Genomic DNA, 14,461 nt, shown 5'->3' with positions numbered 1-14,461 from the left:
AGACCTTCCATGCACATACCCTATCACTACAGACCAAAGAACTTGCTTCCCTTCTGTAATATCCGCCAAGGGTGGTCTCAAGCCTTCACTCTCCCAAATCGTCACTACTCGGCATACGACCACCAAAAACACCACTTTCATTTTACCCAGAGATGTAATTTAAAACCTCAAAGAGTTGAGGGTAGAGAGGAAAGATAAGAGGCAAACACAGATTCAGACTCCACACCAGAAGAACTGTGTTTACTAGCAAATAGTCTCTTTCTTTCTTCAAGTGAAACAGTACAGGTATACTCACACTACAAGTGACTAAACATTTCACGAACAGTCTGTCAACGCCAAAAGAAACTGCAGAGACACTCTACCAAGCACTGCATCAATCCTCAAGGCTTCTGAGATGACAGTATGCCAAATTAAGATTAGAAGCTCCATGTGGCCCAACATCAGACCCTGGGATTAAAAATACTTCTCAGAAATGTCCCTTTGTTAGGACTGCAACATGCTCTACCACAGCCAGATCAATGTCAGCAACATTTTGTTTCACTTCAAGTCTTCACACAGTCCATTACAAATGAAGACAACTGCTGAACAAAGAACTTATCCCTTGTCCTTCAACAACGGACACAAACTGCATTGATTTTGTAAAACCTATTTCTTAGATATGGTGGGCATGAAACAAATTTCATTTCAGAGGCATGTAATTTAGAAAGAAAACTACAAGATTCATCTTTCCATGTAGCAAATTATGAGAAAAATCAGAGCAAGTAACTCAAGGGTGTCAGAAATGAGAGAAATGCACAGACCAGCCTGTCTAACCATAGCACAGGGAATACCACTAAGAGGGAACCTAGAGATCAACCTCTCCTCTAGAAACCACAGACATCCCATAGCGTGGCTGCCCAAACCGAAAAGCATACTTTGAATATTCACACTCCATTCCTCTCCAGAGGAGAGGTACATCCCGTCAGCATAAAAGGCAGCCTCTCGCAGTGTAAGGACTAGTGCCCTACTTGCTGTGTAGATGCAAGGCAGGGGGATGTAAAGAGTAAAGCTACATCTAGGGACAACGTAAGTAAAACACGGGGTGAAACATCACGAAGCGCAATAAGCCATGTGCCCTAAAACTGAACGTTTTTTTTCACAGTGACACTTGGCCTAGACATAAAAAAAAAAAAGATGAGTTTATTGTCTTAGATCCATATACAGATCCATAGTTAGAATACAGGAAAAGAAACTTCCACAAGCAAAAGATATTGGGAACTCTGATCACCCAGGCAGGGACCCCCACACCAGCTAAATATAACAACCTGAGAATGATCTTATCTGTGAACTAAGTTGTCCTGGTTTGAGGTAAAACAGAACCAATTTCCTTTTCAGTAATTTTACTTTTCAGTTAAACCTCTTAACAACAACTTTGATATAAGAAAATCAACTTACTGCATGTCTAGTTACGAACCTATGCAAGTACAGAAGATCTTGAAAAATATTACCACATTGAACTTGAACTTCACGATGAGAGAACTGAACTTCCTTAATTTCAGAACAGCATTTCGGCCAACCCTTCTTTCTGACACCCCAAGATGGCTTGGAGTGGCTTCTTTCTTGGAACAGAAGGCAGGGGGTCAAATGTATAAGCAGCGTTCACATCAAATAAGTATAGTTTTCTGTATTCTTAATATACAACATCATTTTGATAAACTGCTTTCTGAGCACATCTCCCACATTAGAAGATAATGACTATAATGAGTGTAACCCCAATCAATATTTTACACCTGAATGCTTTTTATTGTAAAGCACAAGCCATTGCTGATAATTACAGTTAATAGCTAACTGAAAGTTATAACATAGATAAAAGTTTATGATAGAAGAGAACAAAATATTGTATAAGTAAAAACGCACAAATATGTATTTTAAGAAAAAATTTTTAAGACTCATGTTCACATGAGGGCATTCCTGTTAAGCGCTGCTCAATTTGCATTGTATGGAATGTTCTGTAATTAGGTATGTTAAACACAACATTTCAGCTATGATGTAAAAATTCAATTTATGAATTCATTAACTCTATAAACTGCTGAAAAATTCTGTTAAGTATCCTTGTTTTAAAAAACAGGGCTATTAAAACACCAAGAACTTAAAAGACCTGATGAAGAAGCTAAGATATGGAATAGTTTGGGTTGGAAGGGACCTTTTAATCATGTTATCCCCTAAGCAAAAAGCACAATTCCTCTCTTCTGAATTGCCAGATTTAATAATCAGATTTAGTAATCTGCAGGCTCAAGAGCAACCTTATGTTGTGAGAAGGAGAGGGATTAGCTCTTTGGCAAATTTACAGCACAAAACCATCAAAAAGAATATCAGAGCAAAGTGCCACAAGCCTAACAAAGCTTAAGAACTATGGAATTATTTCCTCCTATCAAACAGTATAGCAAGAGACAGATGGCAATGGTTATAAAATGTCCCACTCTGAACAATTATTTAACAGTCCACTTAGAACTTCCAAGCACGTCAATGTACCTGTTACTGCAATCATCTATCACTGCAATGCAGTTAATGGGGAAGAAACATCTTAAAACCTCTCTGTTAAATAAATATGTCCTAAGCTCTTGTTCTGAAAACCTATATTCCTAACATAAAATTCAGTGCAATCAAGCTTTTAGGCCCTATTCAAGAGTCCAGCGGAGTGGACTTGAAGTATCACCTGATACAGGGGACAGATCAAGGTCCCTAATGGCCCTGACGCAATCTAAATTGTCAAATACAGCATGTACATTTCTGTGTCACTCCAAGCACAAAAGAAACCACATCTCCAAACCATTTCTCAAAAGCGGAAGTGTTCACATGGGTAATAATCTGACCTGCACTTTTACAGATTAAAAGATCACGGAAGTGTTTCCAATTCTGGAATGCATACAGCAGGTTTTTTTCTGACAAAGAAAAACTCTATCTGCATCATGTTAAAAAAGCTTTTTCTCCTGAAAAGACAGCACGGAAGGTTAATTTGTACTTCTTAATATATTGGAAATAAAGAACTCTTACTAATTCTTAATGCACCTGGAGACTGCAGACAGCTAAGCATGTAAAATAAATAAATAATATTTTCAGGTCTTCTGACTTTTAGCCATTGATGTGTTTGTTTTCCCCCCTGAATAGATTTTACCTTGGTCATGAGGATCCAAGCACTGGAGGTTTGGGTGACAGTCAGAGGGACACAGAACACAACTGCAGCTCAGCTCCTTCTGACAGTGGGGGTGAAGGGGAGCTCCACAAAGGCTCTTCATGAACACAGCTCAGGACTCCAACAGGAATGGCCATACATGATCTACAGCAGTGCAGAGTAGGGGGTCGCAGGCAGAACTGCACTATGTACTTCAGTTGTCCTACATTCTGGGTCTTAATCACATATCCTCTAGCAGCGTGTGTGAGACATCAATTACATGAGAAAGTATTTTGTTCTAACAGTCTTGAATTTGCTACTTAAATTTCAAATCCTCTTGTTCCTGTGTTATGAGACAGAAAACGGGAGTTTCTAATCTACTTTATATTCATTATTTCTGCACCATTTTTATGCAGTCTCATATTTCTTTCTAAAGCAAGTGCATTAATATCTGGTATCAGATGAGCAAGATAGAATCTCTAGATCCTCTTGACATAAAATGGCAGAACATTCACAATTGAGCAAAACTCAAGAAAACCAAGTAGGCTATGGAACACAAACTGCAAATTATTACTTGGATGTTAATGTAATCTGCTGAGTTGTTGCCCCATTTCATGTAAAATTGTCAGTTGTCAATCATTTGGAAATCAGACCTAACCAGTTCATAACAATTACGTCAACTAAAGGATGAAGTGTGATTCCAAATATGGGAAGAGTTAATGGCTCAGTGTTATGGAGTTACCTTGTGAAGGCGAGAACAGATTCCAAAAGCTGAACAGAATATGCTCAGGTACATGAAGGTCATAGAATGTGGATGCTACTTGTTTTTCAAACACAACAGGCAGCAATAGGATCAGACAGCCTGCTTCGCAGCACTGTGCATTGTCAAAAGCGGGTTCTTTAGATCCTCTAGCAATACGTCATTGAACAGGGCTTTTATCCTACAGTATTACAAATTAAACATCTCTTTTACTGTGTTTCAGACATAGGTGACATTTTGCGTCAAAGGCAAACAAATTTCAAGATTTGACTCCAATAGCCAACAAAGAATTTGAAGCATACGTACTAGAACCTTTGGAAGCCTCACATAATTTTGTGTAGAGGCCAATATCGGCTCGTAACAGGAATTTACATAACTTCTATGTCACTCAAAAGAATGCGAGTCTGCTTATAATTCAGTTTACTCCTGTAAATCATGTACTCCCTTGTATACTGGAAGCTGTCATGGCCTGCCAACTCTGTACCTTATCAGTAACTGTCTTTTTAACAGGATTTTTAAAAAGTTACATTGACCTTTATCAGTTTTTTAACAGAATTTTTCAGGAATGAAATGTACCATGGTGGAAACCTCTTTCAGGACTCCATTCCTGGACACGTGTTTTGGAGTCCCTAGAGCAAGTCAGGATACATCTTAGCCCAGGTAGCAGAAAGACATCTCATTTCAAAGATTCTGCACCATATAACAGAGGAGAAAGCATCATAGAACAAGTAAATGAACTAAAAGTAAGACTGATTTCAAACTGAAACAGGCAGAATTCACTTGACCTTGGATGGAAAAGTCCATCCAAGTAACAGTCAAAAGCAAGGTTTCTCCTCGAATGGAAATTTTAATCACCTGTTGAACTCCATTTCTTAACAACTGCACCTACTAGATATTAAATGCTGCGTTAGAGAGTTTAGTAAAGAGAAGTCATGTACCAGGGAATGACATGGCCCAAAGCTGAGTGAATTATGAGACAACTAAATCTACCGACAAATGGAGAAACTCATTAACTATGCACTGAATAGGAATGATGAAATACCTCTTTACATCTGGGGCAACTGATACTGGCAAGGAGACTCTTATCTGGAAATCTCATTTGGCCAGAAAGTGTGACAACTTACAGAGCAGGTTAGCAGATTTTCCATTAAATGAATACTCTAAAGACAGACTGTGTCGTTTTAGCCATTGCCTAAAAAATGCTGAGGAACAGCAATTAAATTTTCTAGCATCTGAGTCACCTTCTTGTCAATAAACATCATAGAAGAATAGCGCATTAAGGTCTCAAATGAGCTTGTTTCCTATTTCAAGGAGGGTAAGGATGGATGATAGCACTCAAAACAGATGGCAGAAAGTAATGATGAAATTGTAATGAATACCTCAGGAATAAACCCAGCTTACTAATAAATAAAACTTTCCTGAGCAATTAAGAACGTGCAGGTCTAATGAAGGTACACAGCTTCATGGCTTTACATCTTCCCCTTCTCTTTGGACAAGTGTGATAAAACATGTTCTTAGGACCGAATACTGCCTACACAGTCTGACACTGTCCTTGTTCGATGCTGAGCAAATTATTCAATTTCATGATTAGATGTGGTCCAAAACCACATATTTTTTATTTTTAGAATGTTCGCCATAAGATATGGAAACTCGGTCTGTAGAAGTACTAAGCACTCAAGAGATGCAAGTCAGTGTGACAGGCATTTTATTAATATAATGCTAAGAATGTATTTTAACCATATAATGCTAAGAACTCTGAAATAGTGGTAGTTCCCTGGCTCAGACTGGATATTCAAAACTATATAGAGGACTTTGACCTTAATCTCTCTGTGCCTCAGCTTCCCATCTGCAAAATACAGATAATACCACAGGGGATTTGTGAGGATGAACTCAGTCGTGATTTTGAAGCATGCTGATAGTATTACGATAAACACCTTAAAAACAGTACGAGATAGCAAATAGCTCAGTCTTTGGAGCACAGAGTCATTAACAGTAACTAAGTTATGGGGAGATAAACAAAACATTGACTGGCTGCTGATTAAACGAAGACTAAAGATCCTGTGCACTCAATGAAATGAGAGGTCACGTGGGAAAACAGTACGGGATCACATAATCCAAGACTGTATCACAGGGTATAGGCACAGTGGAGTAAAATTAAGGGTGAGCAAACAATCCTAACTCAGTAAGAACTCTTAAGACTACAACTTATAGTTGTAATCTTTTTAACGGCTTTGATCTCCTCCAAACTGCCAATATAAATTTACAAGCAAATACACGCACACCTAAATTGTCAAGAATACATTCAAATTCTGCTATGCAGAGGTGCGCAAAGCCCCTGTTTCTGTAAGAAACTGCTTCCAGTGTATCCTTAGTTCACCTTTTCAGAGAGTACTCCTTTCCCAAGGCTGCCTCAGGGTCCTGCTGACGGATTGCTCTAATTGCAGTTGGTGAAGTAAAGAAGGCAGCTACTTCATGCTCTGCTAGCACACGGAAATAGGCACCAGCATCTGGCGTTCCCACAGGCTTCCCCTATGGAGAGAATAATTTAAAATGTCACAGGATAAAAATATTTCATAATTCCTTGACAGTTCAAGGCTTGAACATGTAACAGTAGTGGTAGCACAGCAACAGAAGTCATTTCAAGTAAGACTTTAAAGAAGATTTTGTTAAAAATAATAAAACCACGAGCGTATTCACTTGTAAAAATAAATTCACAAGCTTTGGGCACAATCTCTCGCATGAATACAGCGCATAGTAGCTGCTACTTAGAAAAATAGAACAAATGGACATGTGAATGAAAAGACAGCCACAAAGAGCTGTTATTACACTGGCAGCAGGGGGAGTCATGCCTACCTCTATTCTTATTGCGAAGCAGCCTGTAAAACACCCAGAGTCCCACTGAACTCGGAGTCTCTGTACGCAGCAGCACTGCAGTTATATCATCCACGCACAGGCCTAAGGGACATAATGCCAGCTTTTTCTTACCTAGTAATTTCCTCCCGATTCTGGAAAAATGCCCACTTCCCTGCTTACAACTGGCTTCCTGGCACCTTTGCGCTCCTACCCCACAAAAAGACTGGAGAGAAGCCAAAGATCCCTTTCTTGGTTTAGCGTGCTACCAGAGTATGGTCTGGTTTGTGGTTGATTCTGTTTTTTCTTTTTTTAAACTAAATATTGTCTTGAGCTGGGGGGCACAGTCAGGAGAATTATAAACAGAAGTAATCAGATGTGACAAATCGTCCAATGGTAAGTAATAATAACAGAAAGTAATCAAAAATACTTTTCTGAGGTGCTGCAAATATGAAAAGCAGTCAGCACAGGATCATACAATCACAATCTTACTGTATGTAACTACCGCAGTGCATGAAGTGCTCTATGTATATTCTGAAATTACGGAAAGATGATATTAATGTAGAATGAACTTTAGCTCTACAGGTATTGCCATAACCTTTTCAGCAGAAAGGCCACACTTCGAAGATAAACTTTGACAGCGCACACAAGTTAGGAGAGACGCACACTTTTCATACTGCAAGCACAGCTTTGTCAATGCTTTACACAAGAAGCCACAAACACAGAGAAAGTTTCACTACTGAAATATCACCATCTTTACAGCAGTTCACTATCACAAAACAAATCCATACCTTCACCATCCTTGTGTTAATGCAAAATTGGAATAGATACATTAATAGGTCCAGTGGAAAGAAAAAAAAAAAAAGAGCATACAAAACTCTAATTAATACTTTACATTTTACCAAGATGCAAAAGGAGCACAAGCATTTGAATACCTTGCAGAATTTACTAAATCCACTATTTTTATTCTGATAATGAGGCACTAGTAACACAGTAAATGCCTTTATGAAAACACACACTAATCGAGTTTGCTGCCCCGTCCCAACATAAAAATCAGCACGCTGGCTGTGATGCAGGCTCATGGGAATTCATCCCTTTCCCTCTCTCCCACCTGCCCTCCCCACTGCAACCGCCCCCACACTTGGACTGCATCCGGCTGTGCCTGAACACTGGCAAGAGCACCAATGAACCATTTGGCAGATATAAAGAACGCAGGATGCCCGAGGTCAGATACGTACCATTGGCTTTACAGCCCTACGGTGAGGTACTGCTGGTGAGAGGAGTGCTGCAGTGGAGAATCACCATAAAACAAAACAAAACAAAAAAACAAGACAAAACAGAATGCACAACTGAAAAGCCTTTTTTTTAAAAAGACAATGGAGCAGTTGGTGAGAAGCAAATGGAGAGAAAATAAACAAGAGAAACAGTCCCCAGCCAAAGTAGCAGGGAAGAGTATCACCAATGCCAACAACTCTTTTTGCTAATATCCTATCCTAAATTACCAAAAAGAAATGCAAATGAATGCAATTTGCTTGCCAAAAAAGTAGAGTTGTGTCCTTATTTCTGTCATATAATACAGAGTTCCCAAACAAAAATCTTCCAACAGTCTTTAAGTATCCTCTTGCACACTTTATCACAACTTTCACAGTCATCCAAGTGTTCATCAGTTATTTGTTCATGAACCTATTTATTCAAGTTCACGTCATCTCCCTATAATGTTCACTATACCTGCAGATCCGCAACCATTTGGTTAGGAGTTCAAGCCCACATCATTAACACTTAAACAAATGCTCTCAGACTGAAAAATTCCGTACTTCCATAAACTTCTCATTGATTAATTATGCAATTGAGCTAGCACCATTTGTAATCATCTCGGACAGAAACAAACCTAACTGTGGAGCAATCTGAAATCGGTTAGTCTGCCAGCAATAACGTAGGCTGTTATTTTTAACCAAATGGAAATGTCTAGAGCTTATAAAAGGGCTGTGTCTGGTGCTGAGCACACCCACTCCCTCCTAGGGGCTTGGCTGCTGATACTCAAGACTAGGTTTCACAGAATGATAGGGGTTGGAAGGGACCTCTGGAGATCATCTAGTCCAACCCCCCTGCCAGAGCAGGGTCACCTAGTGCAGGTTGCACAGGAACGCGTCCAGGCGGGTTTTGAATGTCTCCAGAGACGGAGACTCCACCACCTCTCTGGGCAGCCTGTTCCAGTGCTCTGCCACCCTCAAAGTAAAGAAGTTCCTCCTCACGTTTAGGTGGAACTTCCTGTGCCCAAGTTTGTGCCCATTACCTCTTGTCCTGTCACTGGGCACCACTGAAAACCGCCTGGCCCCATCCTCCTGACACCCACCCTTTAAGTATTTATAAGTGTTGATAAGATCCCCCCTCAGCCGTCTTTTTTCCAGACTGAAGAGACCGAAATCCCTCAGCCTTTCTTCATAAGAGAGGTGTTCGAGTCCCCTGATCATCTTGGTAGCCCTTTGCTGCACCCTCTCCAGCAGTTCCCTGTCCTTCTTGAACTGGGGAGCCCAGAACTGGACACAGTACTCCAGGTGCGGCCTCACCAGGGCAGAGTAGAGGGGGAGGATGACCTCCCTCAATCTGCTGGCCACACTCTTCTTGATGCACCCCAGGATGCCATTGGCCTTCTTGGCCACAAGGGCACATTGCTGGCTCACGGTCACCCTGTTGTTCACCAGAACTCCCAGGTCTTTTTCCACAGAGCTGCTCTCCGGCAGGTAATGGAGCTACCATGAAGTCTGCCATGGTGCAGCTGTGTAACCTTGGATCAGACCCCTGGGAAAACAGCAGAGTAGTGAGACGAGCTGAAAGGAGCCTCTCTTTGCTCAGGAGGTGATCTACACTCAGGCCCTCGCCCTTGGTCCCTGCCCAAGCTATGTCACAGACGCATCTGTGGCTCGCACCTCCAGCAAGCTCAAGCCTGAGCCTTGGAGCACCTTCAACACATGGAACTAAACCTTCAGAAGTGTGTGGGTAGGCATGCAGGGCTCTGACAGATTGATATTTATACGTCACGGGTAAGCTACGGCAGCTTTGGTTTGGAGAAGTACCATTCTTTGATCTAGGGGAAAAACAAATAAAACGGCACAAGGAAAGGAACAGAAAATTCCCCTGACAGTAGATAGGAAATAATACCCAAAGAATAAGGCGACACTTAAAATATTCATTCAGGGGAAAAAAAGAAATCTGGCCCAGCTGTAAAATATTCTTACTGATTCTGCAGAAAAACTTCCCCAGTGCCTTGGCAGCTGTTCACAGTTTAGTAAACGCATAAACAAAAACTGACATAAGCAAAACAAATCTGAGACAGTGCAAATTAATTTCAGAGCCCAAAAAACTACAAATAAAATTGCCAAAGAGACTTCTTATTTATTATACAAAAATTTTGAGAAGTACTGCAAGATGCCAGGAGAGGCTTATTACCACATGCAATTTTGATTTTTAAAAAGTTAGCAATATAAACAATAAAGCCTAAGGTAATTAAATTCAGAATATGCTGACAGATTGCTGAGTCAGTTGGGGACTAAGAGCAAATGAGATGCTTCTACTGGATTTCTGCAGGGACCAGTTCAAGACCTGTTGCTATTCAGTATTTGCATCAATACTGGAGTTGAGAATTTATTTTCAAAGTTACTGGCAATAATATATGTGGTTGGCAGGAACCAAGAGCACAGTAAACGAGAACAAGGTAGTCAGAAAGATAGTGATCTGCCTCACCTAATTTAAAAAAGAAAAGTAGAAACAGACACTTCTGGTATCAGCTAGGAGGATTCAAGTAGAAAAGACTTACTTTTAATAACCTACCGAGGGACTCGGAGACAAACAGACAGACAGGAACATCTTTCTGGAAGTACCTCGATTTAGCATGTAATTTATCAGATGTCTACCAGCTGAGCAGACATCCTCAGGCAGAATGTGTTGATGGATAACACATGATTATGAAAGAAGATTCCTAGTCAGGCAGCAAGAATGATCAAAGGGATAGAAAAGTCCTCCTATGGAGAAAGTCAGAAGCCACAGGTATGGATTACTTGAGGAAAAAGACATATAAGAGAAGCTATTATAAAATAGCCAAAACCACATCAGTAACAGCTCAGCAATTCCCCTTTTGTCTGATCCCTAACAATAAGAGCCTTCAATTAAAGATAAATTCAAAGTTTATGAGGAGGAAATTCCCTCTGCATAGCAAATATTATACATGGGACTCACTGCCACTAAAACCTGCTGACACCAAAGCACACACAAAATCCTGACACATCAGGATTCAAAAGAATACGATCACGGAGGCATTCATGTTTCTGCTGCTGACCCTGCTGCCAAACCTCCACTAAGGACTTGAGATGGAGATGATCTATCCTACTGAATTTGCTCCACAAATACAGTCAGTATGGATGATAGCAGAAAGATCCCAAAACTGGCAAACTCCAGAGGCCGTGCTTGCTTTGTAAGCTGATGATAATGGCTTACGGAAACTGTAGAAAGGCTGGATGTCCCTTAAGTTGCTAACAACTGTGCCAAATGAGAGTAATTTTAAACCTGTTGCTGTTGTTATGTACCCAGCAGATTTTTTGCAACAGCAGGGGCTGGAAGGACCCCAGTGAGCATTGTCAGGAAGGCTCCACATGCACAGCAAGGTCTTGCTACAGCTCTGTGTAAGACAATAGCTCCTTCTCTGTCCTAGACCACTCCAATGAAGTCCTTAATGCATGGCTCCAATGCATGGCTCTTTGGCAAGTGTGGGCATTGTCTTCCTTACCATAGCTCCAATTCAAAGTCCCAAGCACCGTAACTACCATGGTGCCTTTTTCTTGACATCACAGGATCACAGGCAGTAGCTAGATTTTCTCTTCATGCTGCTCTGTTGCTTACAGCTTGTGATCCCATTAGCAGGAGCAACCCAGAGTGGGCTGTAAGACTTCAAGTAGATTATTTATAGCTGAATTTTGTCATGCCTTGGAGAAAAACAATCCAGGATTATAAAAAAAAAAACAAAACCCACCAACCAACAAACCTTGCTGTATTCAAAGGAATTCATTACTGTTTTCACATTCTGACAATGGTGTTACAGCAAGTAAAAATTGAAATCGCGTCGTTTCCATAGCAATTGCTAAAATGATGAGTTGTCACCTACTAAGTAATTTAAAAATAAACAAATCACTTTAAGAAGTGAGGGTATGAAGTCAGCCCAGTTTGTATTCAATAGTGGTTGCCCCCAGGCAAAGGGGATAAGATCTTCTTTCCCCATACCTAAACAGCATACTGATACTCCCTAACTCACAACCCATCATTAGGCAACCATTTAGGAAAAATTTTGACTACAAATTTATGAATATTCACTGTTACGATAGTCTTCTGAGCAGAGGAAAAATTATACGCTATTCCTCTTTGTGAAGATTATTTTTCTCCCTCCGTGTACAGAAGCCTTCCTTTTCTTCCCATTTTTAATCCTCAAAAAGATGACGCTGATGTCATGAATGCTGTCTGAAGACCCGACTGGTGGCATTTCAGAGAAAGAAAAATGGGAAATGTATTATTATTGTTTAATAATGTTCTCACCAAGAGCAAAAATCACGAAGCAGACATGTAGGTCAACCAGATATTAACTCTGATTTTTCTTTAATACTCACTGTTAAAGAAATAGAATTTTTACCCTTTTTATTTTCCACAACTGACACATTTTAAATTTAGAGGTACCTTTATAATGACAATAACCATCTTCATCCCCATGCATTAACACAGAAATAAAACTTGACTGTAAGACAACCATGTAACAGAGACTGCTGAAGGAATGCATCGCTTTCCTCCCCCTTCCTTCTTGTCTTACTCTACACCTGCTAGAATGAAAACCTCTTAATTGCAGTATTTATTTTAGTGATTCTCTTCTGCCAAATTCATGCAACGATTTTAATGTGGTCAAGTGTACCAGTGGTCAAAATTAGCTACTATAAAACTATCAAAGCCTTTTCCTTGTCTCTGAGAAAATGCCATTTTTCTCACACCACCTTCCTCTTCTACTTAACTGGCATGGTGGTGATGAGTTAATCCCTTTGGAATGAAGATTCTAATTAACATCTATTAGGTGTTTAAACATTAATTAGACTACAGTAATTTAATACTCAAGCTAGTATGATATTTGATTCTATAAATGTGCATTCTGCTACCAGGTGAAGTTTTTGCTCCTTGTTATTCAGAATATCAGAGAAGTCAATGACAGTGGTCCCCAGCCTTAAAATTCTACTAATTTAGTGGGAAATCACTGAGGGTTTTCCAGACAAACTAGAAAAAATAACTCTTTTGTAGTAGAATTAAACTTGAAAAGGAATAAAAACTATTTCTTTCTATTTTTTTTACTATTATACTTCTGTTGTTCTAGTGAAAGTCATGTATAACTGGACTTCTCCGTTTAATTATTTGTTGAGATCCTGAAGCCACTGAAGCTCCCAAAATTGCATACCAAAACTATACTGAGCATCTGGAAATGAAATAAAGGTGGAGATGGGGTTTGAAAACTACCCATCATTAGGTAAATCATGCAAGTTATAAAATCAGCCTAGAAAAGAGCTCGATTCCTTTCTTCTCCAAATTTCATCTGAACTCACACATCTAGTGTCGATACATTCCAAATTGGTACATTACGTGTTCACTGCCTCCAAAATTTCTTGATTAAAAGCAAAGGAGCTTAAAAGAAGACATTATTATTCATAAAGTAGGATTCTAAAATACAAAAAAAAAAAAATCAAAGCAATACCTTTGATTAGTGGATAGAACAGTTGAATAAATCAACCGAAAACTGTGAATGATTAAATAAACTTAGTAATGTGAGAAAGTCATACACATAAGGGGGGGGAAAAGATATTAATATCTATACAGGCATATTTACATAGCATGTAGGTTTACCTTTACGAACATCCATCTGTATATGGGAATGCATACGTATGACACACACTGACACGGCAAAGATCAGCTCTTAGCAGCATATGCTGAGATTTCTCACAATCCTACACATACAAATAAGAATTCAGTCTACAAAGTCTTTAGCTAAAACAGTCAACAATTTACTGTACCATGTACTGCAAAACCAGAAGTGATCCTAACTGGAGGACTACTCTGTACTGCAGAGTTAGTGATCCACGTAACAGTTGCCCTGAGAAGGTGCAGGCCTGTGCTCTGCTTGTCTGTCTCTTAACTTTGCCCCAAAGGTCTGTTCTATACGAGTAAATCCAAGTGAAATACAAAAGCAAAGATTTCTAGCTTGTGTGGACACCAGATAGAAGAAAATTAACCTCACATATTAATCCACACTACCTAAGACCTAGCATCAGCTATAGGATCAGCAAAGAATAGATATTCTTTTCGTAGAGTATATTTCTGCTTCATAAATCTTGAACATACTTATTAACATTGATTACCTATAGAAATAATTTAAGTTTCTGGGAAATTAGACTCAAGGTTGAAGGACAGCATGTTAGTACTTCATTAAATATAGCTTAGAGTGATGTCCATACATCCTTTTAAGCCTTCATTTCCAGACAACAGAACAAGGTCAAAATAAACAATAGATTTTTTGCTTAGGGATACTGGATTTCCAAAATTTCACATGGTTTTTACATACTATAAAGATGTAACAGCAAAGACTGTTACCTCCTGACAGGAGAGGGACAAATGGAATCCTGTGG

General features: G+C 39.5%; 1 protein-coding gene across 3 annotated transcripts in view; it reads right to left on the bottom strand.

Moving 5' to 3' along the window:
- ACSS3 (acyl-CoA synthetase short chain family member 3) overlaps positions 1-14,461 on the bottom strand; it is a 91,991-nt gene that overhangs the window by 41,968 nt on the left and 35,562 nt on the right. For all 3 annotated transcript variants that reach the window (XM_074574139.1, XM_074574148.1, XM_074574158.1), the window contains one exon: positions 6,289-6,440. In XM_074574139.1, the coding sequence (XP_074430240.1) occupies positions 6,289-6,440 (152 nt within the window). The remainder of the gene's footprint in view (positions 1-6,288; positions 6,441-14,461) is intronic.

The sequence above is a fragment of the Larus michahellis genome, chromosome 1 (genome assembly GCF_964199755.1).
Source record: "Larus michahellis chromosome 1, bLarMic1.1, whole genome shotgun sequence".
In the NCBI taxonomy this organism is placed as follows: Eukaryota; Metazoa; Chordata; class Aves; order Charadriiformes; family Laridae; genus Larus; species Larus michahellis.
This window is presented reverse-complemented; position numbering and strand designations above follow the sequence as displayed.